Consider the following 25978-nt stretch of genomic DNA (forward strand, 5'->3'; position numbering starts at 1 on the left):
ACTGTTTTTGTTGTACCCTAATTTAATAATAACTAACACTTACTGCATGTTTATTGTGGTTTATGAGCTAGGCATGGTTCTAAGAACTTTATGTGCATTAACTCAGTTTGATCTTCACAGTAACCCTGTAAGATGTACCCTTTTATTACCATTTTACAGATGATGAAACTCAGGCACAGAGAAGATAAATAATTTCCAAGATCACAGAATAAGTGGCAGGGTCTGGACTCAAACTCAGGCAGTCTAGCACCACTGTCTCTGAAGTGCTAAACTATGCTGGATTGACAGGCACTTGTGGTCCCTTCCAGTTCCAAGATTATTGCACCTGTGTCTTGCAAGACATAATTGCATTTCTTTACTTCTTCACAGATGAGATTATGATACTCTGTCCTCACCTCCATTTTCTTTACTTTTTTGCACTAATCAGGCCCCATCACCTTGCTCTTGAAGGCTGGGTCCATTCTCCCTCACTTTTCTGCTTGTGTCATAGTTTCTGTGAATCATAAAATTATCATAGCTTATGATATGTTAAAAAATTATTGTGCCTTTCCCCCATAGGGCAAATGAGCCTCTTAACAGTAACTCCGTAGTTCAGCTCTCACCAGGTCTTTTTACAGCTTTTAGAATACTGATCCATGGGTTGTTTCCTATTTAAAAGTGCTTATCATACCATCTGACATTGTGGAAGGTTGCCAGTCACAACAATTAGGACTTTGGTGAGAGTGCTAAGACTCCTGGATTTATAACTATTTTATGAATTCTTGGGCACCTTTTCCTTGTATGTCAGTTCTCTTATTTAATATAAAGTGAAAATTTCTGTCTCTAAGGCCCTGGGACAGCAGAATATGTGTATGTATGCATGTATATAAGTAATCACATATGCACACATTAGTTTTAAAGATACTACTTGTCTAAGGTAAAAAACATTTCAAACGGTACCAAGAGTATATAGTAAAAAATGAGTTTCCTTTCCACCTTTTCACCTACTGAGAGTTAAGCACAATAGGCAGTGTATAGACAGGCATATGTGTGCACATGCACGCACATACACACTCATTCCCTTTAAAAAAAAGAAATGGTAGCATACTACATACATTGTTCTGTACTTGGCTTTTTTCATGTAAAATTTTAGATGTTTTTTTTTGTTGTTGTTTTTTTTGCTTAGTAAGAAATGACTGTCTCCTTGTGACGGATCTTCTCTATTCAGTAGATTGTGTCATGTTCTAGTACAGTTACCTGGACTCTTTGGAACACTAGTGTGTTTGAATTTCTGTGAGGACATGTCAGTTATTCCTCTGAAACTAAAAATTTCTAAGACAGTTTTATATTTTTGAGAGGTGGAGATGTAGAATAGCATTTCTGCAAAACCATTTCTTTTTATTTTAGGAAAAGAATTCCATGGCAACATCATTAAAGTGTCCTTTGCCACCAGAAGACCTGAATTCATGAGAGGAGGTGGAAGTGGAGGTGGTCGACGAGGTAAAATACTTGTTGCTCACAGGCCTGGGTATTACACAGAGGGTTTGGATTTGAGTCCATGTTCTGTCCCTATTGTGTGAACTTGCTACTACTTCTCTCTCCCTATCGGTCTTTTTCCTTCTATCTTAAAAGTGAGGTACAGAATAGGAGATTAGGTAAATAAGGTGTCGTAATAGCTAAGAAAGTGGTGGAAGAAGGTTCCAGAAATCTCTTTGGAAAGCTATATAAAGCAGTTTGTTATTCACCTGGACATTAGGAGGCAGTTGTTTAAATGATACCTAATTAGGTAGTTAATCTGACCAGTTTGGGAGTTCCCTGATATGTTGATAGTTACTTGCAACTCGTTCATTTCCATTGTGTCTAATTCCTTAAATTTGGAATATGTCTTCTCACTTAACCTTTATCACTGAGATTCTCAAACTAAGGAGGGCATTATAGAAAGTGGATTTCGAAGTTTTTTAGTGCATTATTTGCACTTTAATGTGTGCCTTGGGATCTTCATCCACATCTCCTGCATTGACTAAATAAGTAAAGCCCCAAATCAAAGAATCATGGAGTCCTGCCATAAGGGGTTAATTTTTGGGGGGCTGCCCAGTTATTGATGAACACTTGCTCTTAGTTCTTTCGTCTGATGCTTTTCCTCTGCTTTGTTTATGTCTGCTACTGATTCCTCCCCACTCCTTACTTCCCCCAGGCCGTGGAGGATATAGAGGCCGTGGAGGCTTTCAGGGGAGAGGTGGAGACCCCAAAAGTGGGGACTGGGTTTGCCCTAATCCGTAAGTATCCCATTTATTTTGGTGGATGTAAGAGTTGGGATTGGGGTTGGAAGGTACAAGAGGGGGTTCTGAATCCATTGGAAACTATTGAGCATTTTATTTTCCTCCTTTCTCAGGTCATGTGGAAATATGAACTTTGCTCGAAGGAATTCTTGTAATCAGTGCAATGAGCCCAGACCAGAGGACTCTCGTCCCGCAGGAGGAGGTGAGTCAGCCTTTAACAGCATCTGCATGCCATTAATCTTCTGACTGACATTAAGGAGACTTTCCATTATTCTGCTGGCCTTACTAGTTTGCATTTCTACCTTGCAGATTTCCGGGGAAGAGGCTACGGTGGAGAGAGGGGCTACAGAGGTCGTGGGGGCAGAGGTGGAGACCGAGGCGGCTATGGTGGAGACCGAAGTGGGGGGGGCTATGGTGGAGACAGAAGTGGCAGCGGTGGCTACGGAGGGGACAGAAGTGGGGGTGGTTATGGGGGGGACCGAGGAGGTGGTTATGGTGGGGACCGTGGTGGTGGCTATGGAGGAGACCGAGGAGGCGGCTATGGAGGAGACCGAGGCGGCTATGGTGGAGACCGAGGCGGCGGCTATGGTGGAGAGCGAAGTGGGGGGGGCTACGGAGGAGACCGTGGTGGTGGTGGCTACGGTGGGGACCGAAGTGGAGGCTACGGAGGAGACAGGAGTGGCGGCGGCTATGGAGGAGACCGAGGTGGCTATGGAGGCAAAATGGGAGGAAGGTGAGTATTGGAATGTACATGCTAACCTTTTTACCTCACTGCTCTTAGATTTTAGAGTCTGAGCCCTTTTCATCACATTTTCTTCTTGTCCAGTTTTTTAGAACTTGAATTTCCCATTGTCAACTCTTTCAGTTAGGTTGGAGAAGATCCGTTTAGTTTCCTGCTTAGCAATTCCTATAATTTATTTTATTTTGGAAATTCTTATTCATGATCTTTATATTTGGATGAATATAGGTAAATGTGTGTGTATTCTTTCTCATAGCTAAAGATAATTGAGATTGAGAGATGATTTGAAACTGTATGTAATTCAGGGATTCTTAATCTAAGTGAGGGGAGAGCACACCTTTTATAGGAGTGTGCTTTTTCAAATCACATGTGCTACCTTGCAGTTGTTTCCCTGAAGATTCTGTTATACCTTTTCCAGATGAAAATCACTGGTGGTACTGATGGGAGTGTGCTGTGCACGTGAAAGCTGTAGAGGCAGAAAAAGTTGAATAACCAGTGATGTAAAATAACTTCAATTACTGTGCCAGAGACAATATAGGGTAGCAAGAATTAGTAAAGCATGCAGTTAAGAGCACAGAGTTTGGAGACAGACTGTCTTCTTTCAAATCCTGGCTCCACCACTTATTAGCTGCTTGATAAGCAAGTTACTTAACCCTTTGGAGCATCAGTATTCTCATCTGTAAAATGGGGCTAATGATATCTCCTTCGTGGAGTTGTATCAGATTATGTTAGAACGGTTGCCATGGTAACCATGCCATGCCATGGGGCCATGGTAATCACTGTATAATTGTTAGCTATTAGTAATTATCATCTATTAAACACTTCTTACTGTGTGGCAAATCCTGTGAAAGTGTCTTTGTATACTTTAGTTCTAGTCCTTCTGTCAACCCCAGAGGTAGATGTACTTCCCATTTTACAGACTTAGAAATGTTGAGTAACTTTTCCAAGATCGCATAGTAAGTGGCAGATCCACAATTCTTACATGAAAATGTTTGCTTGCTTATTCCACTATACTACTCTTCTTTTTAGAGTGCTGGAATGGCAAAGTCTCTGACCTGAAATACCACGGTGGTTTAGAGTCCTTATTCTGGATGGAAAAATTTTTAAGAGAGTTAGTGATAGCAGGGCTTCTAGGAACTTTGTGTGTCTTAAAGCTGATAAATTAGACATTTAGTAAGCACCTTCTAGGAGCAGAGAAATATATTAGGCATGGTGTCATTCTTATAGAAATTGTCAAGCTGATGCCAGTCACCAGCACCCTGAAGAAGTGTCTGACGCTTCCCCTTGGTAGAAAATTAGAATTTAGTCTGGCTCTTTATTTTTCATTCCTAGAAACGACTACAGAAATGATCAGCGCAACCGACCATACTGATGAGTGTTTTGAATGTTCCTTTGTCTCTGACATGATCCATAATGAAATTGCCAGAGTTTTGCCTGCTGCTTTCCTCGTGGCCTCTTCTTGCGTAGTGAAATTAAGTGACATTTGGATTTTTATTTGGGTGGGAGGGCTGGGACAGTTTTTCTTTTAGAAATGTCCATTGAAATATCCCCCTTTAGTTTCCAACCTTCTCCTTCCCAACCCTTGAAGCTAAGTGCATTGTAAAATATTGCCAAAATGGAAAGTGTTTTGTAATACTGCAATAAAGGATGCTTGTTTTGTGGACTTTTGTACATTAGTGCATTGTTCTGTCACACTCAGGATGCAGTTACAGCAGATTCGAACTCTAAAGAATTAGGAAATGAATTCTACTTCATGAAATTAAAATGTTACTTCCAACCATATTTATTGAGTTCCTACTCCGTTTAGAATAGTAGTTTCCAATCATGACTGCATATCAGAACCACCAGAGGAGGTTGTCAAAATTCCAGATTCCTAGGCCTCACCCCAGGTCTACTGGATCAGAAATTGGTGGGATGTGGGGAGGTAGAGCTGGGAATCTTAATTTATCTTAAGATCACCAGGTGGTTTTGATAAAAACCAGGTTTACAGCTGAGAACCATTTATTTAGGGCAGTGTTCTAGACGCTGGGAATATGGGGGTCCAAGGGCTAGGAAGGAAGAGTAAGGGTTTGACAAACCAGGGTTAAGATACCAATGTACATAACGTGTTATTTGATATTCTTTAAAAAAACTGTTTTTCCTACCCTTACCAAGGGTAAGGCACTGCATCAGATGCTGGATATATTGCTCATCAAGCAAACAGACAGTATATAGTCTGATAAGTGCTCCAGTAAGAATAGTACCAGGTGCTTTGAGGGCTGGTTGGAAGGATACTTAATCCAGTCATGTGGGATTGGGAAAGCTTGGTGAGCCTTGAGGGAAGAGTAGGAATTGGCTAAGTAAAGAGGCTGGGGTGAGGAATTGGTGTTCCCAGCAGAAAACTGACATGAACAAATATTAATAAATTAGGAGTTAAAAGAGTGAGGAACAGGCTGTGCACTTGAGAATTGTATGTAGTGCATTGTGATTGGAGGAAGAAGTTTAAGAATGGGCATGCAAAAGATAAGACTGGAGAGGTAAGCCAGCTCTACGATAAGGTCCTTGCATTTCATTTTCCCCCTGCCTCCATGTGGGGAGTCATTAAAAGATTTTAAGCAGGGGAATGGCCTGACCTGAGTGGCATCAACTGAAAGATAATTATGGCTGCCTTGTAGAGAGGCTGGACTGGAGACAAAATGGTACACCAGGTGAGAGATGATACAGGTCTGAGATCAGATAGTGACTGGATGAGGAGGAGATAATAGATTTGAGAAGTGAAGGGGGAAATTTGATGGGATTTGGCTGGATGTCAGAAGTGGGGAGAAAAGAGTCAGGTTTCTGGCCTGGGCAGTTGGGTAGATGTGCTGTTCATTGAAATAGGAAACACTGGAAAAGGAAACAGGTTTGGGAGCAAGATGAGGGAAATGAATTCAGTTGTGGGTAAGTAGAATTTGGGGCACTTGTGAATGTCCCTTCCAAGTAGGGACATTCAGTCAGCAGCTGGGTGTGCAAATCCACAGCTCAGAGAACAGCAGCACTCAACATTACGTGCCACTGATCTTCCTTACTGACTCCTGTCTCCTTTGCTAGCTTTACTTGCCCTTTACGTGTTAGAAGTTTCTCAGTTTGTTCTGATCCCCTTTCTTCTATTTATACTCACTTTTATCCTGGGTTTTATATGGTGATGACTACACCAAATTTATGTCTCCAGTCTGTCTTCTTCCCTTAACTCTGGATTATATCCAGCTGCCTACTTGACTTTTCCACTAAGATGTATTTAACATAACTTTTTTTTTTTTTTTTGGTGACTCCGCTGGGACTGAACAGAACTTCTGATCTCCAAATCAATTTCTTTCTTCCTAGTCTTCCTCATCTCAGTCTTAATCTACCCAAATCAGATCAGATAAAAAACTTAGAACTTACATTTGATTTCTCTTTCACTCATCCCATACTTGCAGGTCCTTTTAATTCTACCTCCAAAATATATCCTGAAACCATCTTTATATTCTTTGTTCCAATCCTGGTACAAGCTACAGTCATCACTTTTCTGGATAACTGCAATAGCCCATTAATAGGTCCCCCACAATCTTGCCCCTCTAAAATCTATTCTTCACACAGCAGCTAAACAATATGGTAATGACGTAAATCAACCTATATGTCATGCCTCTTTAAAACCCTTTCAGTGACCTCCCATTGTATGTTGGCTATAAGTTCCTTACCTTGGCTTACCAAGCCCTGTATGATCTGGCCTTTGTCTCCACAACCTCATAGGAGAACATTTTTCCATACTAGCCTTACCTTAACCACATTGGTCCTAATCTTGATGGTACAAAACGTGCTTCTGTTTTAGTATCTTTGCATATGCGTTGTCCAGGATTCTCTTTGCTCATATTCACCTGGTTGACTCCTTTTCATAACAATGTTGGGTCAAATCCCACCCTCCCTCCCAGGTGTTTGCTGACCTTCATATCTAAAATACTTCTTCTTCCAGTCACACTCACATCACCTCTTATAATGTCCTCACAGTACTTATCACTATATGAAACAATCTTTTTGTGGTTAATTTCTCTCCTCCATTAGAATGTAAGTTCCAGGAGAGTAGGGAACCTCTTCCGCTGTTCACTGTTCTACCCCAGTACCTAGAACAGTGTCAGACACAGAGTAGGTACTCAATGAATATTGACTAAATGAAAGACTCTATTATTATAGATTTGAGTCATTAGTGTATAAATGGTAATTAAAGTGATGAGAGTGGATATGATTAAAATAAGACTAGTGTAGTGGTTTTCCATCTTAGCTGAATACTAGAATTCGCTAGGAACTTTTTTAAAATGCAGAAGATGTCTGGGCTCCACTCCAGAACAATGGAATCTGTGAGGCCTGGGACATTTAAAAAACAAAAGCCCCAATTGATTCTAATGGTTTTGGAGTCTAGAGAGAGAAGAGCCTAGGACAAAACCCTGAGAAGTACCAATATTTAAGAGATAATAGGGAATTCCCTGGCGGTGCAGTGGTTAGGACTCCGTGCTTTCACAGCTGAGGGCCTGGGTTCGCTCCCTGGTTGGGGAACTAAGATCCCACGAGCCACGTGGTGCAGCCAAAAAAAAATAGAAGAGGATACTGAAACAGATTGGGAATACCAGTGAGGTGTCAGTAGAACCCAAGGGAAGAGTGGACTTCAAGGAGGGAGAAGCTAATGGGGTCAAGTGCTCGAGTTGGCCAAGTCATATAAAGGATAGAAAGCATTCATTGTATGTAGCAATACGGAGGTTGTAAATTGTCCTTGCACGAGATTTCTCAACCTTGATGCTACTCACATTTTGGGTTGGATAATTATTTGTTGTGGAGGGCTGCCCTGTGCTGTGTATAGGATATTTAGCCACATCCCTGCCCTCTACCACAAGACACCAGTAGCAGCCCCCAGTTGTGACAACCAAAAATGTCTCCCGACATTGCCAAGTGTCCCTTGGGGGGGGCAGAATTGTCCCTTTTGAGAACTACTGCCTTAGCAAAAGCGGTTTTGGTAGAGAATTGAATTCTGAACCCAAACTGAAGTAGGGTAATGAATAATAGAAATTAGAGAAATGGAGACAGGTAAAGTGGACAACTATTTAAGAATCTTGATTATGAAGGGTGATTAGAGGTGGGGTGAGCTAAGGAGAGGAGGCATCTAGAAAGGGTTATGGGTTTGTGGGAGGTTATTTTTAAGATGGATGGGAATTGATCATGTTTATATACTCTTTGAAAGGAAATGGGGAAAATTGATATTCAAATTCCTTGAAGGAATGGCACCCAGAACACTGGTGGAGGATTTTGCCTTGGAAGAGGAGAGTGCCTCTTGCACTGTAGTGGAGGTAAGGTAAGTGCAGATGCTGATAATCGTAGTAACAGATGACTGACATTTATTGGGAGCTTACTGTATGCCAGGTTATTATAAGCAATCCGTATGTGTTAACTCATTTAATTCTCATAACAATGCTGTGAGGCAAGGAGGTATAGGGAAAAATATTCCTTTTGAATATAAAATCAGAGAAGAGGTGAATGGTGTAAATGATTTTGATTGCTACTGGAAAGGGGCTTTCAGAAGGGACACTGAGGAACAGAGACCCTGAAAGGTTAAGCAACTTACCCAAGATCACATCTCTAGTAAGTTACAGAGCTAGGATACTAACCAGAGTATCTGGCCTTAGAGCCTGTGCTATCAACTACTGTATACAAGGATTCTTATAACAGGCGGCAAGAAGTTGAGGTAATTTCATCTGATGACTTTTATTTTTTTCCCCCGAAGAGAAATTATAATGGCCTACTGAGAGTTGGGGAGTAATAGGATAGAAAGTTTGAAGAGACTGTAGGAAATGTGAAGAGAGCAGAGAAGGCTTGAAATTGTGACTAGGAACCATAAAATTGCCAGACAGCAATAAGAACTCAGTTAAGATAGGAAGCAAGTATTTTGAGGGAACCAGTCTATGGATGTGTGAGTTTTCTCCACTATAATCAGCAACCTGGTTATAGGATCAGAGGCAATTTGATTCAGGGTTGGGGATCTTACTAGTCAGAGAGAGAGATGATAGTGGAAGTATGAGAATAGTAGTTGATGGATGGAGTCCCGGCTGAGTAGAAATTTAAAAAGTAAGAGGGGGCTAACAGGGAGAATGTAGGGAAGTCAAGACCTTAGCGTTATTGATGAGATTCAGAGGCCTGGTAGTGGGGATAAAAAGAGCTGGAGAGATAGAAGGTTTGGGTCAGAAAGTAGATGTTCACGATTTTGTAGATGGAGCAATTCCTGGGGATGACAAGGGCTAAGTGTGGCCGTGGAAGTGGGCAGCTGAAGTGAAAGAGAGGGAAAAACCTTCGTAGTTGAGCTGAGGGACTGAGGAACTGAGGTGTTGGATGGTTGTCCATAGGGATGGTGATAGCAAGACTAAGATTCAGGCAATGAATGAGAGAAAATAGGGAAGAGGGCCAGAGGGTGGGATAGCTCGTTTGAGAGCCAAGACCCTCGGAGAAACAATGACAGGACATTGTGGCACTGGGAGGAATGTAGGAGGATGAGCAACACCTGACATTTCAGGAAGAGGCCAGTTCAAGAGCAAGGTTTCAGTTATAGCACAGAGATGGGGGAGAATGTTTGAGGAAGAAGTAGAGGTAGAGGGTATAAATCCTTTTTTTTTTTTTTTTTTTGCCATCAGTGGGAGTATCCAGAGATCGCATTAGAAAGGGAGGAGAGGTAAGAGGGGGACTTACATTTTGGATGGTGTCCAAAAATCCATCCCAACATATCCTGATGGCTGAGAAGAGTGGGCATTTCAGGCCTCTGAGAGAAGTTGGCCACAGCTTGGATTAAGCGTGTTTCTAAGACTATTGGATATAGGTAGCTGTGGTACTGGGAAGGCTCTGGTACCTTGGTGGCATACCAGACTGTAGGTGCTCTATGCAGACCTTTATGCTCTGTACTGTCTTTTTTTTTAAAAAAAATATTTATTGTATTTATTTTCTTTATCTTTTTTTAAAAAAATATTTATTGTATTTATTTTCTTTATCTTTTTTTTTTTTTTTTTTGGCTGCATCGGGTCTTAGTTGTGGCACACGGGATCTTTGTTGAGGCATGCGGGATCTTTTGTCGCTGCGCGTAGGCTTCCCTAGTTGTGGTGTGCGGGCTTCTCTCTAGTTGTGGCGTGAGGGTTTTCTCTTCTCTAGCTGTGGTACGCGGGCTCCAGAGCGCGTGGGCTCTGCAGTTTGCGGCACGTGGGCTCTCTTGTTGAGGCGTGCGAGCTCAGTAGTTGTGGCACTCAGGCTTATTTGCCCTGCGGCATGTGGGATCTTAGTTCGCCGACTAGGGATTGAACCCACGTCCCCTGCATGAGAAGGTGGATTCTTTACCACTGGACCACCAGGGAAGTCCCCTTGGTGCTGCCTTAAATCTTCTGGTGAGGACTGGTGAAATTAGGATTGAGGTCCTACTGAGCAGAGACTGGTATCTGGCTGAGTAATGAGACGTCCCCTGGAGAGACCCATAAGTATGGAAGAGGAGGGGTTGGAAATCTGTGGGCAGGACTTTGCAGGAGTTGAGAGCCTGAATTATGTAGTTAATAAGGCCTTGTTTGTATCCACAGGCTGTCAAGGCCCAGGGAAATTTGGGTTAGGTTGCTCACCGGTGCAAACCTACAGAGTGGGCAAAAGAAAATAATCATTTTTCCATCTTTGGTCTTTGTGCCACACTATTAGAGGCAGTGTTGCTTATACCCCAGAATAGTGAAACTACTCTTTTGGTTTTTACTTTAACAACTCTGTGAAGCAAAACATGAATTTGGAAGTGGTAGGGCAGGTGGGCAGATAAATCTCAGTGACATATACCATGCTGGATTCAGAATAACTGGACTACTCTAGGACCTGAAATGTGGGGAAGTAGAAGGGAACATTTATGTCACTTTGGGCTTTCCTACTCGATGGGAAGAACTTGACCTCTCATTAGACCACTCAGTAAGACTGAGGAAGTAAAAGGACTTTTTAAATCTCTGGTGGTCACAGGCTCACATGGCAACACTGAAGAGAGGAAAGGAGAGAAAAGAAGTCCACATTTGAGTGCCTGCTATGGAATGCCAGGCACCGTTAGGCTTTATATTATTGTATAATCCTCATAGGAGCCCTCGGAAGTAGTACGCATTAATCTGTTCCTATTGTAGGTGAGGAAACAGAAAGATTCAGTAACTTGTCCAAAGTCAAAGATCAAGTGAGTAATGGACCCTAGGATTTGATTTCAGATTTGTCTGACTCCGAAGTCTGGGCTTTTCCTTTCTCATGGAGGATGTAGCTTTTTGGGATTGGTGTGATTGGTCCTATTGGCAAAGGGAAGCTGAAGCCGTCAGTAAAAATAAGGGAGAAACTAAGGCAGTCTTAGAGAGTAAATAGAGTCTGTCAAAGGGAATGACCCTGAGGTAGGTAGAAAGCAGGTGTAAGAGAAGAGACAGCAGAGAGGATGGTTGGTCTTGATTAAGCCTAATTTATCTCTTGACCACTGATAGGAAAGGGGGGGGAGGGGCAAGTTACTAGGAGGAAATGGTCCAAGCTTTCCAGGATATTCTCCCATTTTCCCCTCAGCAGCCACCTCTGGGCAGAGGCTCAGCTTTAGCTTTGTCATCACATTCTGGGCATAGACAAGGACTTGATTTAGGAAGGCAGGCTGGCTGTCCAGAGCAGCTTTGTCTCATGGAAGGGACATGTGGCTGAGTAGGGGAGTGACCAGCCAGGAGTCAGGAGACCTATGCTTCAGTGCAGCCCCTGAGGAACGGAACAGTAGTGGTAGGTGGAGTGATGCTCATTTATTCATGGAAGATAAGTATAGGTTGTTTCCTCAGGGGAGCCTGAGAAGCATCCTTAAGGAGAGAGCGGGAACTCAGCCAAAAGAACTGACCTAATTGGAGGTCTCAGCAAGGATCCGGAGCTGTTTCCTGATCCCTCGTGGCCAGGACCCTGTGGCCTGTGACTTGTGTTTATGTGGTTTAGAGAAACAGGATGGAAAGGCAGAGGTACCAGACCCTTTCTGGGCATTTAACTTCTTCTGTTGGTCTGACGTGGCACTGGACTTTGTAAGAAACAAGGGGTTCAGCTGTGCAAGTTGAAAGTCTTGGATATTTAACTCTTCTGGTTTCTCAGGCTCTTTCCGGAACCTCGTGATCTCTACGTTCATGCTGGTCTTAGGCACTTCATATACAAAGAGAACCTTGTTCTTCAGCTTGTTTTGGATCCAGGGATCAATTGAGGCCCAAAGAATTAATGTTTCTTGTAGCTGCATTGAAACAAAGGCCCTGTGGCTGGCTCACTTCAGGCCAACGCTGTGGGGGGGGGGAGCTCTGGCTACAGGCCCCTCTGGTCTCAGGGAATGAGGTCAAGGGGACAGTGTCTATGGGCGTATTCCCCTCTCCTCCCCTCTGACAAAGAGCACGTGGCGTGAGGATAGGTGGGAGAGGCTTGGAGGAAGGGTTGAGAAGAGGAAGAGGTGGGTGGGGATGCCTTACACTTCTCTTCACAGACGGGCTCTTTTCCACATCCAGCATGTCTAGGACCAAGTGGAACACTTGTGGGCTGCGGATCCCCAGGGCGCCCTGGCAGAGGCAGGATGAGGGCGCCTAAATAGCTGGCCCCAGGAAGATGCCCCGTCTACACTCTTCCATTCCAGTGCCCTTGTGATGACCCTGTGCCTGGAGAGGAGATATGGCTTCCCAGCAGAGGTAGCACTTTCCTTGCCTTTTGGGGCCACTTCATTGGGTTCCGGTACAATTTTTTCACCAGAAGAGTCAAGATGGTTTCTACGTGTAATATCTAAGCAATGCCCCTCACACCCTTCTCCTGTCCCTTATCCCCCCCACCTCCAATCCTGAAGAAAATCTTTTCCTGAACTCCTGATAGGGCTGGAATTCTAAAATAAAAAAGCAAGCAAACAACCTCCCCAAACTTTACAGCCCTTTCTTCCCTTCAGTAACTCTGCTGGACTGCCCGCTCCCCCTGCCATCAAAACATCTGGTCAGAGTAGCGGAGCTGGCCTTACCAAAGAGATGACTGCTTCCTGGCGTGCAGTGGCATTTGAGCTCATCAGTTGCCTGGAGAAGGGAGTGAGTGTGTTGTGGTCCAGTTAAGGGGAGGGGAGGAAGGCTGGCTGCTTCCTACAGTCCAGAGTGAGTCAGGCATAAGGCTGATGTGTGATGTTAATTTTATTAACTTCCTCTTCTTATTTCTTGGGTCAGGAAAGGGGCTGGGAGGGGAAAGGTAGGTACTACAGTTTTCCAGGGGGCACTAAATGACGATCAGGACTCGCATCTGTCCAGAACATTACCTTTTACAAGTCCCTTTCATGTCCTCATCTTAATCGGAGCTTTATAGCAACCCTGAGTGGTAGGTATTATCAGCCCCTTTTTACAGATGAAGAAAAACCCAGAGGTCAAAGAGTGACTTGGCCAGGGGCACAGGCAAGTGCGAGCTGAGAATGGGCCGTAGGTTCTCAGCTCTCTCTGACCCTCTGTCCCCTTCTCACAGCCTAGAATTTGGCCCTGGCAGTTCCCAGCCCAAGCCACTCACGCCTCCACCAAGTTCATCATTGTGGGCTTCATCTTGAGCTCTTCCACAGTTTCAGCAACAGCCTGTCTCATAGCCTGAAGAGGGATTAAGGTGAGACAAGGATTCAGGGGTGTACCCTTAAGTGCTTCTCAAACCTTATTGAATGTTTACTTTGTGCTACATATATGATCCTTGCCTCGAGGAGCTCACGCTCTGGTGGGGAAAGCAGACAAGTGGAACAGTCAGTCACACTCCTGAACTAAGTGTAGGGGCAATAGGAGGGTCTCCTAGCTCAGTCTGGGTACCAGGAAGACTTCCTGGAGGAAGTGATGCCTCAGCTGAAACCTGAACATGGAACATGAGTTAACCAGGTAGAGGGCTGGGGGCAGATTTCCCGGGCAAGAGGGAGAGCATGTACAGAAGCCTGGAGGCAAGAGAGAGCGCAGAGAAGTTAGGGAGCAGAAAACAGTTCAGTTTAGCTAGGTGACCAAATGGACTCTTCAGAGTGGGGCACTCTGAGTAATTACACTGGGACCACAGGTATAAATCAGGACAGGGTGTTCCTAAGCACAGCTGGTGTGTGGCTCTGAGCGGGAGTGTAGTGGGGCTAGAGACGTAGGCAGGACTTGGGTGGTGAAGGGCAGTGTAAGCCCTTCTGAGGGCTTGGGGAGCGATTGAGAAGTTCTATGCAGAGGTGAGCCGTAATCTGATTCACAGTTTAGAAAAATGTCTTCAGCAGTTCTGTGGCTGGTTTTGTAGCAAGCTATAACAAAGATAAAAGCAAGGGAGCACAGAGGAAGGCAGGGTGATTCTGTTGTTGGTGATCTGGGAAAGCTTCCCATAGGAGGTGTTGCTTGGACTGGCTTGGAAGGGACAATCGTATTTTAATAGGCAGAAGGAGAAAGGAGTTACTTACCAGTGGGACTGAAAGCATGCGGCAGTTTTCCACCTTGCAGAGGAGGGAGAGATGACTCAGGGCATTTTAAGCTGAGAGAACGGCCCACATGAAGGCAAGGTGGCTTGAAAACAGGGGCTGCATTAGGGTGAATGTGATGCTTTGTGGGGCAGCGTGGTGAGAACCAAGCCAGGGGGGTCTTTAGAGAAAGGTAGAGAGACAGGTTTGAGCTGCCTGGACCTGGGAGTTTTGGTCTCACTTACGAAGAAGGGTTCATTATACGTCTTCCTCCTGAGCAGGTCAAATGTGAGTCCTTCCAGGCCCTGTGCCTGGATCTGTTCCAGCCCAATGGTCTTGAGCATCTGGCTGGCTTCAAAACGGTGCTGAGGGCAGGGGTGGGGAAGACATGAAGGATAGACTCCCTTCCTCATCCCCCAGCCCTGTCCTAGTCCTGGAGAAGGAAGAGCACTAGGCAGCCCTAGAGCTTACCTCAAGGACACTGGAATAGCACAGCTGGTCTAGGATGGTCCTGATGACCGTGGCTGAATGCACACCCATTATCTTGACCAGCATACTGAGTGCCTGTGGAGGTGGGCAGGGCGGGCTGGGGTATACCAGACCAAGAGGCATCTGGATGGCCAAGCAGGCTTGAGGGCTAGAACTTGTAGGGAATAGGTGGGGTCCTTTCTCCTCCCTCTTGGCCTCGTGAGTGAGAGCATAAGTGCATGTGTGCACACACGTGCACATATGTGCATGAACACCCATACACATTGAATGTACACAAACACGTGTACATTTAGCGTCCATACGACCCTGTACTTGTATGTATATACATACTGACAAAACACACAGAGGACCCTGTGGTGCTCCTTGCGGGAGCTTCTTTTCTCTGGGATGAGGATGACAGGGTCCAGACCCCACCAGTCAGCACCGGTTCCCCAGTGCTCCCCAGGGAGCTCGTCCTCCTGCCCCTCACACCTGCATCTGCTGGGTCTTTGGCCCTTGGTGCAGGCACTGCAGCAAGTACTCTCGGGCTGTGCTGCTACAGGGCCTCAGGAACCCCAAGCACAGGGCCGCCTCCACTGCTGCCTTGTTCCCTGACTTCTTTATCAGCATCTGCAGCACAGGCACCAGCTTCTCTCCATCCTCGACCTGAGTCCTCTGAGAGGGAGATGAGGGACATGGGTGGTGGGACTATGTCTTCGGCCAGGCTTTGTCAGGAAGGCAATTCATTACTGCTTCCAGACCATTCTCCCTCCTCCTTAAGGTGAATCTCACGTCATGAGATTATTTTACCCACTTCCCTTATTTTTGCTGTCATCTACTTGCTCCTAGGCCGCATCCTTTCATTTCTCTATGACTTTTCTTGTGGATGGATCAATGTTACTCTCTAACACTTCTGCCGTCTTAATTCTTGGCATTTGAAAAAATATACATGTCATTGATCCAACGCCTCTCCTCCAATAACCTTGTCCTCTACTCTATGTCAGCCACTAATTCCCACAGAGAGACTTTATCATTACCCATTACTGCAACTTCTCTATGACTCCTCCCCCCCATCTTTCTGGTTCTCCTCTGATGTCAACAATTGTTGGACTCCACAAAGACTAACAATTCACTGAGCACCTTTTCACTGCTCCTCACTTTCTTCCCTCTTTACCCAGCTTCAGTTCCATGGTCCCGCTCACTCAACTCCTTTACCCCCTCTTGCTTCATTGTACTCAACTCTCCACCAACTCTGTGCCAACTTCCTGGCGGGAAACAAAGTTATGATGACAAATCTCACTTGAAATGTATGAACACAAACCTCGTGTAGACCCTTAATGCTGCCTAGTGATCGGACTGCTTTTCCCCGGGCAATTCTCTTTCCCACCCTTCTAATTCATTCTCTTTCCTCTGGAACCTCTAACACTTCTTCCTCTATTCTCTTACGTTGATGACCTTGCTTCCTACTTTACTGAGCAAATAAAAGCAACTGGAAAAGAAGTTCCAGAGACACTTACCACCACTTCTATCCAACTTTCAACACCTGCACCCATATGTTCTTCCTTTCCACGTGTTACAATGGACCATGACCATCTATCTAAAGTCAGTCTCTCTTACTCATGTGTTCGAGCTCATCCCTTCTCATCTGCTCAAGAATATTGCTGCACAAATCTTCCCACCCTCTTCAAAATGATCATTTTCCTAACGACTGGATCATTACGCCTCAGCATTGAAACACGCTGTTATTTTTCCTTTTTCTAGTATTTACCCCTGCTGCTGACTACAACTCTTTTCAGCAAAACTTGGAAAGTTGTCCATGCTTGCCGACTCTAACTGCTTTCCTCCCATCCTCTCTTAAACCCACCCTATTCAGGCCTTCGCTCCCACTTTCCCACCAGAATGGTTCTTTTTTAAAAATATTTATTTATTTATTTATCTGGCTGTGCCGGGTCTTAGTTGTGGCATGCGGGATCTTCACTGTGGCATGTGGAATCTTTTTAGTTGGGGCGTGTAGGATCTTAGTTGCGGCATGCGGGATCTTTAGTTGTGGCATGCGGAATCTTCAGTTGCAGCATGCGGGATCTTGAGTTGCGGCATGTGGGATCTATTTCCCTGACCAGGGATCGAACCCGGGCCCCCTGCATTGGGAGCGTGGAGTCTTAGGCACTGGACCACCAGAGAAGTCCCCACAATGGTTCTTGTTAAGATAACCAATGATTCCCACATTGTTAAATCCGTTGGATCGATTCTCAGTTCTTCTATTATTTGATATGGTTGATTTATCTCCTTTCCTTGATATATGTTCTTCACTTGATTTTCAGAATGCCGCACTCTAGTTTGTCTTCCTACCTATTGGCCACTTCTCAGTATTTCCTGGTTCTTCCTCTTATCTCTGACCGCTTAACGTTGGGGTGCCCCAAGGCTTGATTCTTGGTTCTTAGTGATCTCATCTAGGTGAATGACATTAAATGCTACTTATATGCTGACAACTCATAGATTTCTTCCTCTAGCTGTATATCTAACTGTTTACTTGCTGTCTCCCTTGGAGGTCCGGTAGACATCTGAAACATAACTTGTCCAAAATTGGGCTTTTGATATTATAGTACCTCCAAGCCTGTTCCACCTGCAGCTTTCTCCATGTTAGTTGGTAACAACTCCATCCTTTCAGTTTCGAGGCCAAAAACCTTGACCTCATCCTTGTTTCCTCACTGTCTTTTTTTAATTTTAATTTTAATTTTTAAAATTTTTGGCTGTGTTGGGTCATTGTTGCTGCGCGCGGGGTTTCTCTAGTTGCGGTGAGCGGGGGCTACTCTTCGTTGTGGTGTGCCGGCTTCTTATTGTCGTGGCTTCTCTTGTTGTGGAGCACGGGCTCTAGGTGCTGGGCTTCAGTAGTTGTGGCACATGGGCTCAGTAGTTGTGGCTCGCGGGCTCTAGAGCGCAGGCTTAGTAGTTGTGGCACACGGGCTTAGTTGCTCTGCGGCATGTGGGATCTTCACAGACCAGGGCTTGAACCCGTGTCCCCTGCATTGGCAGGCGGATTCTCAACCACTGTGCCACCAGGGAAGTCCCCCTCACTGTCTTTCATAACTCACATTTAACCTATCAGAGTTTTGCTTTAAAAATGTATCCAGAATTGAATAACTTCTTACCAACCACATTGCAACCACCATGGTCCAAGCCACCATCGTATCTCACCAGGATTGCTTCAGCAGCCCCTAACTGGTCTCTCTGCTCCCACTTTTGCCCCCCGCCCCTGCCCATCTTTTTTCAGCATAGCAATAAGAGTGAACCTTCTGAAACATAAGTTAGATTATGTTACTGCTTTGCTCAAATACCTGTTCCACTCAGAGTAAAAGCTCAAGTACTTAAAAGTCATCCAGAATGCCACATATGATCTAGTCTCCTTTAACATCTCTGACCCAGCTTCATTTCCTCCTGGTTTCTCTGTTCCCACTCCACTTCCTTCACATGGCCTCCTTGCTGTTCCTTGACCATGCCAAGTGTGCTCCTGCCTTAGGGCCTTTGCCTGGATTTGTCCTTCTGCCGGGATGCCTTCTCTCAGATATCTGCAAGGCTCACCCCTCGCCTTCTTGTCTGTGCTGAGACGACAACTTCCAAATGAGGCCTTCCTTGTCCTCCATGTTTAAAAGTGCAACTCATCCCATCTCCACTTGGCATTCCTGATCATTCTCACCTTGCTACGTAATTTTTCCATTGCACTTGGCACCTCTAACATACTATATAATTAAATTTATTGGTTATTACATGTCTCCCCCCACTAGAATGTAAGCTCCACGAAAGCCAGGATCTCTGCCTGTTTGGTTTGCTGACATATCCCAAGGGCTTAAGATGGTGTCTCACACATGACAGCTGTTTAATATATGTTTGTTGAGTAAATGGATGAGTGACGAATTCTGTTTCATGTGGAGCAGTGATGGGGTCAAAGTAAGAGGACCCTAAGGGGGAAAAGTCTTGAGTAGTGTCAGCAGACTCTCTTGGTCCCTGTCCCCTTTTGGCAGAGGTTTTCCTTTAATAGGTTATTTTAAGGATGATAATAATGATGATGAGTTATCACTTAAATAGCACAGGCGTTGAACTAGGTGCTTTACATATATTATCTCATTTAATCTTCTCAACAATGCTATAAGGTAACTACTCTATCCATTTTAGAGACGGACAAATGACCCCTCTGAAAGCTGGCTTTTCAGAGGCTGTATGACCAGTTAAGTTGCTATGCCAGTGCTTCTGTCCAGGGAACCTATTCCACAGGGGACTCCACAAGGACAACGTCCTCCCCCATCAAAGCCAGGAGCTAGGTTACCTTCTCCCTGGCTTAACCCCCTGCCAACACCGTCAATTACCTTGTCTTACCTCGCCCCAGTGACTGACTCTCCTCCCAATCACCTGGTCTTTGGGGACAGCAGCCCAGGAGTTCAGAGCCACCCGTAGCGCTGTCAGAGTATCCATCCTTTGCGCCTCATTTTGCCCCTTCAACTGCTTGATGAGAGCTTGGATCACATGCTTATTCAGGCAACCTGGACGGGGAGGATCCTCAGGTCAGGGCAGAGCCTCAGGGCTGCTCCTCTCTGCCGGAACCCGTTTGACCCCTGTGCCTTCAAGACAGAAGTTCCAAGTACTAGGTCACAGGGTTGTCCGTCCCCTCAAGACACCAGAGCAGCTGGCTGAGCATGACGGCCGTTCCCAGAGCCCGCTCTCTCCCTCCCTCCAATCGCCTCTCGCTTTTCACCCCACCTTCCTCTCTCTGCCCAACAGTACATCAGACAATTCCCAGACCCTGCCAACGGCTAGGTGGCAGTGAGTGTACAGTCCACTCCCTTCGGTCCTTCCCCAAAGGGCAGTGTGGCTGCACTGCTTCCTTCCTCACCCCCCCCTTCTCCCCACCCAGGGAGAGGACATACTCACCCAGGATGGCCAGGGTTTGACAGGCCTCACACTTCACTTTCTCTGGGCCAGTTTGGGCCTGATTTAAGAGGCGGTGGGTGGGAACATGCCATAAGGTGGTGGAATGTCAGAGCTTTCAGGATCATCTCAGCTTAACTTTTCATTTTAAAAATGAGGAAACCGAGGCCTAGAGAGTGACCTGTTTATGCTCAAACACAGGGTACAGGCAGGATGGTACGATGGAAGGAACACGACTTGGGAGTAAGACTTTTGTTCACATCCCTGTCTGGTATCTGGTAGGCACGTGGCCTCGGGCAAGTCACTTGGCCTCTCAGAGCTTTCATTTTCTCGTTAGAAAAATGCAGCTACTACTACCTATTCGTAATACTGGAAGATTTAAATGAGATTCTGTGTAAGAACACAGACTCTCCATTATAAATTGGCATATAGGCACAGGCATTGACTCAGTTACGGTAGAGAATGAACTCAGTCCCAGTTTTCTCCTGGCTTTTTAGTTGCTCATCTTTCCTGTTAGACAAAGGGGATCTTCAGATTCCCCCATCCCCATCCTTTTAGATCAAACTGCCCTTTAAAGAAGCCAAGGGCATGAGATGGGGACATGCCACACAAGGCAGCTCTCTCCTCCCTGGATCTGACCCATAGTCCTTGAGCCTGGAGAGCCTTGTCAGTGCCCATGTGCCAATGCTCTACACACCTCAGGCTCTGTTTCCTCCTCTCCTGAACTCTGTGCAGCCCCAGACTCACCACCTGCCATAGTGCTTCCATGATAAACTTGTCTCTGACGCCCAGGCACCCCAGAGCCTGCAGGAACAGGGTTAGAGGAAAGGGAAGAGACCTTGGACACCACCGCCGGGAATTTCCATCCTCTGGACAGGGCTGGAGTTTATTCTGGGAACATCACTCCACCCTTGCCCTCCACCTCAAGCATCTTTCTGCTCCCCAGCTCAGCCAACTCCTACCTGTAACCACGCCCCTCCACCCTTGCCACTTCTCACCTGTGCTGCATAGAGCTGCTCATCCTCTCTGGGAGATTTCAGGCTTTCTGTGAGTTCCTGCCCATCAAAGCGAGCCAGTGGAAGGGAAGAAAGGGATACATAGAGTTCTACAGCTAGACTTTCAAACTGGAAGGAGCTCATCCAATCCAATCCCCTTTCCTCCCCTCCCTCCATTTGCAGGCAGCAGGCAGGGACTGAGGGCGGAAGGATGGTGTGAGCCCCAGGTAAGGGCACCCACAGAAAGAGAGTCTCCCCATTCTCCCCGGAGCCGTGGTCCCTGACCTTTAATCTTTGCCACTTCAGGGGGTCCCCAGTAGGGTCTAAGGGCTTGGATTCCATCTGAGGTTTTACAATCAGCTTGCTCATTGGGAGATGGAGTTTTTGGATGAGGGTACCCTCTTTGAGGTACCTGTGTGAGAAATTGCACAGGTAGCCCTGGTCCCCTTGTTCCCTCCCTCCTTACTTTACAAACTCTTCTCTGCCTCTGGTCCTCAGCCCAGCTCAGAGGTGAGACCAGAGGAAGAAAGATGAGCCTCCCTCTACCGCAGGGTCTCCTCTGGGGTCTGGAGGCTGACTTGCACCACGCCCAGCCCCACTCCACCCCTTTCTTCTCTTTCCTTCCTTTCCTAGAAGATGTGGAGGGCGTGGAGAACAGGAAGGGGCCCAACACACCTAGGGTGATCTCTCATTTTCCACAGTATCTTCTGGGCCTCCCGTTCCTTTCGCTGATTATACAGGGCGTGCCAGTGCGTGTAGATCTCAGGCTGCTTGGAGTAGCAGTAAGGTACGGAGTTTGGCTTGCTCGGGTGCTGCCTCCAGCACTCCGGACTTGGGGGAAACTCTTCCTTTGGCATCTGGGGGGTGTGAGTGGCAGAGCAGTCACAGGGGACATTGCTCAGCCAGGAAAAGGGCCAGGGTGAGAAGGGACTAGACGAGGGAAACAGCCCTTCAGCCTGTCATCTGAGCTGAAGTCACAGCCACCTCCTAACCCACTGTGTGACTCGGGCAAGTTACTTCACCCCACCAAGATCTCAGTCTTCTCATCTGCAAATTGGAGCTAATAATCCTTGTTCTGTACCCCTCCCAGGGTGGTTGTAAAGAACAAATGACATAAAGGTTGTGAAGCCGTTGCTGATCTGCAAATTGATCTGAGTACAGTTGGCCCTCTGTATCCGCAGGTTCCACATCCACAGATTCAACCAACCACAGATTGAAAGTATTTGGAAAATAAAAATTTCAGGAAGTTCCAAAAAAACAAAACTTGAATTTGCCACATACCCAGCAACTCTTTACATACCATTTACGTTGTATTAGGTATTATAAGTAATCTAGGGAGGATGTGTGTAGGTTACATGCAAATACCACGCCACTTTATACAAGAGACTTGAATATCCATGGATTTTGGTATCCGCAGGAGTCCTGGAACCAATCCCCTGCGGATACCGAGGGACAACTGTACACAGTTTGGTTAGATGAGCATCTCAGAGTACTTTGAAAAAGCCTTCCGGGCAAGGAGATGAAAAGGCAAGGGGCAAGGGAGATGTGGATTAAAGAAGGGGGGCGGAAATTCAGGCTACAGCTCCTTCACTCAGGCATTCAACAGATACTTAGTGAGCACCTACCATGTGCCAGGCACTAGGTGCTGGGGATACAGTTATCCCTGGCCTCATGGAACTTAATAGTTTTGTTGGAAAAGCAGGATTTCTTCAAATAATCTATCTCTTATACAATTGTGAAACTGTAGCTCTGGTTGCAGTGGAGGGTTTTGGATGGGTCAGGGGCTTTCTCGGAAGGTTTGGCTAGGATTCATTGCTGTCTCTTCTCAAGCCTTCCTGTCTCTACAACAGATCTCTGAGCAACAAGGAAGAGGGGCTTCAGCCAGTGGTTCCCAGTGTGGTGACTGAGAAGATCATCATAAGAGCTCTCGGGTGATTGTCATGACTTCAGAAAATGGGGCATTGATTCAGTATGAGTAGGGTTGTCAGATTTAGTAAAAACCAAGCCAATAAAAAACAGGATGTCCCGTTGAATTTTGATTCCAGGTAATGAAGGCAATATTTAGGACGTATTCATACTAAAAAATATTCATTGTTTAGCTGAAATTTAGATTTAATCAGGCACCCCATTTTATCTGGCAACTGTAATGAGGAAGATCCCTGTGTTAATAAAAATGACTCATTATTAAGCCCTGCCTGCATAGCCTAAGCCTTACAGATATTATCTCATAGCAACTTGATAAAGGGAGATGGGCAGGGGTTGGCTTGTGACAGAGGATACTCCTGAGGCTCAGGGAGGGAAAGTGACTTGTCCAAGGTCACACATAGTTAGTGGCAGCCCCAGGGGTGAGTGTCAGGGTTCTATGAACTAGCCTTAATGGGAAAGGATAGTCTGCTGCCCCTCCTACTTCAACAAAGCTCCCAGGGTGGCAGAAGTTAGGGGTCTTACCTGGTGGCAGGACAAGGGCAGGAGAACAGGAGCTGTGGCTCTTCTGAGTTCTGTGGTACAAATGAGATGGCAATGACAAGGGTGGATTGAAGAGTCATCATTCCAGTCTTTCATTTATTTAGCATTAGCATTTAATGAACGCTGTATCAGGCACTGGGAGGTAAATAAGGCATTATTCCTGTCGTTAAGGGACTCATACTTTTCTGGTATCTTGGTCTGTGGAACAGTAAGATTGCCATAGCCTGGGAGCTTCTCAGAAATGCAGAGTCCCAGGCTCCACCCCAGACCTACTGAGTCAGGATCTTCATTTGAGCAGGATTCCTATGCACGTTGAAATTGGAGAAACACTGGTCTAGCAGAGTGGTTCTCAACCCTGGCTGGGTATTAGAATTATTTGAGGGAATTTTTAACATGCCTCAGTCCTACATCAGACTAATTGAATCAGGTTCTCTGAGGAAGGGGCCCAGGCATTTTAGAAAGCTTCCCCGAGGATTCTAATGTGCAGCTAATGGTGAAAACCACTGGTCTCATTCAGTGGTTCTCAAACTTGAGTGTGCATTAGAAAGAACTGGAGAGCTTGTTAAAACACGGATTTCCTTATCCCCAGATGAAGACTCATCCCCAGAGTGTTGATTCAGTAAATCTGGGGTGTGGTCTGAGAATTTGCTTTTCTGACAAGATACTGATGCTGCTGGTCCTGGGAACATACTTTGGGAACCACTGGTCTAGCTGGTGAGACAGAATTGTTTACTGGTGATTAACAGAGGGAAACAAATGTGAAGATGGATAAAGGCACAGGTGGTCCAGATGAGGGGTCCCTAACCTGGTTGGGAGGAGCAGGGAGGGTTTCCCAGAGGAGATTATACACAAGCTGAGTCTTCAGAGCAAGTAGGAGGTAGCCAGACAGATGAGGGGGAAGAGCAGAGGGCACGAGGAATACCTTCAAACCTTGGAGTTGTAAGAATGGGGTGCAGATGAGGGGGCAGAAGCTGGGGAGACACAGAGACATCCCACCTTAGAGGGCACTGGAGACTTACCTTGAGGGCTGTGGGGAGCCTTGAAAGTATCCAAGGGTCTGCCCTGCCTCTTCCCATGGATCTGCTGACATCACCCAGACCCCTGCCTGGGAGTGGGTGCCAGGGAGCTTTCCTTTTCAGGTCCCTGTCCCTGACTCCACTCCTGTCCATTTCAGCCTCACCTTTGGTCCTTTCTGGATATTCCAGCCATGGGCACTTGAACATCGACCTGTTGATGTCAGAGATGTCGACTGATTTTTCGTAGGCCATCCTCTCCTCCTGGGGGAACCAGAGAGCACCTGGGTTGGGGAGGCACTACAGGGACTACTCCCTTGTGGGAGCAGGGTCACCGCTCAGGGAGCCCTGTCCTCTGTGGCACAAGAGGGGCTAGTGAGGTGTCTGGGCTTCTGGAGGTAGAAGCCTCCAAGTGCTGGGCAACCAGATCGCCTAGGTAAATAGAACACTCCGGTTCCATTCTGGAGTCCCAGCTGTGGCATCTACTTGCCTGTGGATTGAGCTAGTCACTTTCTCTCTGGGAGCTTCACTTTCCTCATCTGAGAAGTGGGAAAGCCATGCTTGTCTGGCTAGGTAGAGGGGCAGTGGTGAGGCATAAATTCAAAAAGAAAATCGAAGCGTTTAGTGAACTTCAAGCTCACGTAGCCCATGTTAGGAGCAGGGATTGTCCTTAGGATTAGTCATCAGGAAAATGGCAAAAAAAATGGGAAAGCCCTATTCATACACACGCCTCCCTCCTTGGCAGCAAGAGACGGAACTCTTTTTTTTCCTTTTGGTCACTGAGCACATTTATTTTATTTCATTTTAGAAAAAAAAAATCTGAGTTTTAAAAAATACGTGGGGATTTCCCTGGCGGTCCAGTGGTTAAGACTCCGCACTTCCACTGCAGGGGGCCTGGGTTCAATCCCTGGTTGGGGAACTAAGATCCCACATGCCGCCCACATGCTGTGAGGTGCTGCCAAAACTCAAAAAAATAAAAATAAAAGAAACTCTGGAATTATTTAAAAAAAATATATTTAAGAACAGCAATAATAAAAATATGCAAATGTGGATAGTCACATATATTGACATTGAAAAGTAGAAATGCCATCCCTTTACAGATTTCATCTCAGAGTCTATCAGCTGTACATCAGCTTCCATTGCCACCAAGAGCTGACTGTCGTAGCGTCCTCGTGCTCGCTGAGCCACTGATCTGTCGAAGGTTTCATGTCATTTGTACTACACACAATTCCTTTCATTGCTTGCAGTGATTGCCACACTGCAACCTCGACACCTAGCATAGTGCCTGGCACACAGCAGGCAGCTCGCTGTAGCGAGAAAACGCAGGCCACCAAGTCCTCCGACTGGACCATCGCTTCCAATAAACTGACGTGCTGCACTGAGAAAGACAGCGTCACCATGTGGTTTTCCTGCCGAGAATGTTCAACCTGAATCTAAGTATGAGGAAACAATAGGCGAACCCACCTTGGGAAATATTCTACAAAAATCCCATCTGAACTCCTGAAGAAAATATCAATATATCTCAAGGACACAGAAAGTCTGTTAAAGGACACTGAAAAGACCCGACAGCTAAATTCAATATGTGCCTGTAATTGGAGCCTGGATTTTAAAAAATAGCTATAGAGGACATAATTGGGACAATTGTGGGGATTTGATCATGGACTCTATGTTAGAAA

The 25978-nt window shown here is 45.9% G+C and overlaps 2 protein-coding genes across 2 annotated transcripts in view; one reads left to right on the forward strand and one right to left on the reverse strand.

Annotated features, from left to right (window-relative positions):
• The window catches only part of TAF15 (TATA-box binding protein associated factor 15), a 28931-nt gene extending 24273 nt beyond the window's left edge, over positions 1-4658 (forward strand). Inside the window, exons 12-16 of the mRNA XM_061174920.1 lie at positions 1387-1479; positions 2174-2255; positions 2372-2460; positions 2568-2991; positions 4330-4658. Of these exons, the coding sequence (XP_061030903.1) occupies positions 1387-1479; positions 2174-2255; positions 2372-2460; positions 2568-2991; positions 4330-4369 (728 nt within the window). The 3' untranslated portion in view covers positions 4370-4658. The remainder of the gene's footprint in view (positions 1-1386; positions 1480-2173; positions 2256-2371; positions 2461-2567; positions 2992-4329) is intronic.
• Positions 4659-11887: 7229 nt separating this feature from the next.
• Positions 11888-24557, reverse strand: HEATR9 (HEAT repeat containing 9). Its single transcript, XM_061176878.1, has 15 exons — positions 24470-24557; positions 23272-23321; positions 21499-21680; positions 21109-21235; positions 20827-20883; positions 20576-20632; positions 19832-19889; positions 19313-19443; positions 15401-15583; positions 14912-15004; positions 14686-14805; positions 13549-13622; positions 13022-13073; positions 12492-12578; positions 11888-12262 (listed from the first exon to the last, which is right to left on the reverse strand). Exons 1-15 carry the CDS (start codon positions 24555-24557, stop codon positions 11888-11890), a joined length of 1734 nt encoding a protein of 577 aa, XP_061032861.1.
• Positions 24558-25978: the final 1421 nt, after the last annotated feature.

The sequence above is a fragment of the Eubalaena glacialis genome, chromosome 19 (assembly GCF_028564815.1).
Source record: "Eubalaena glacialis isolate mEubGla1 chromosome 19, mEubGla1.1.hap2.+ XY, whole genome shotgun sequence".
Classification (NCBI taxonomy): Eukaryota; Metazoa; Chordata; class Mammalia; order Artiodactyla; family Balaenidae; genus Eubalaena; species Eubalaena glacialis.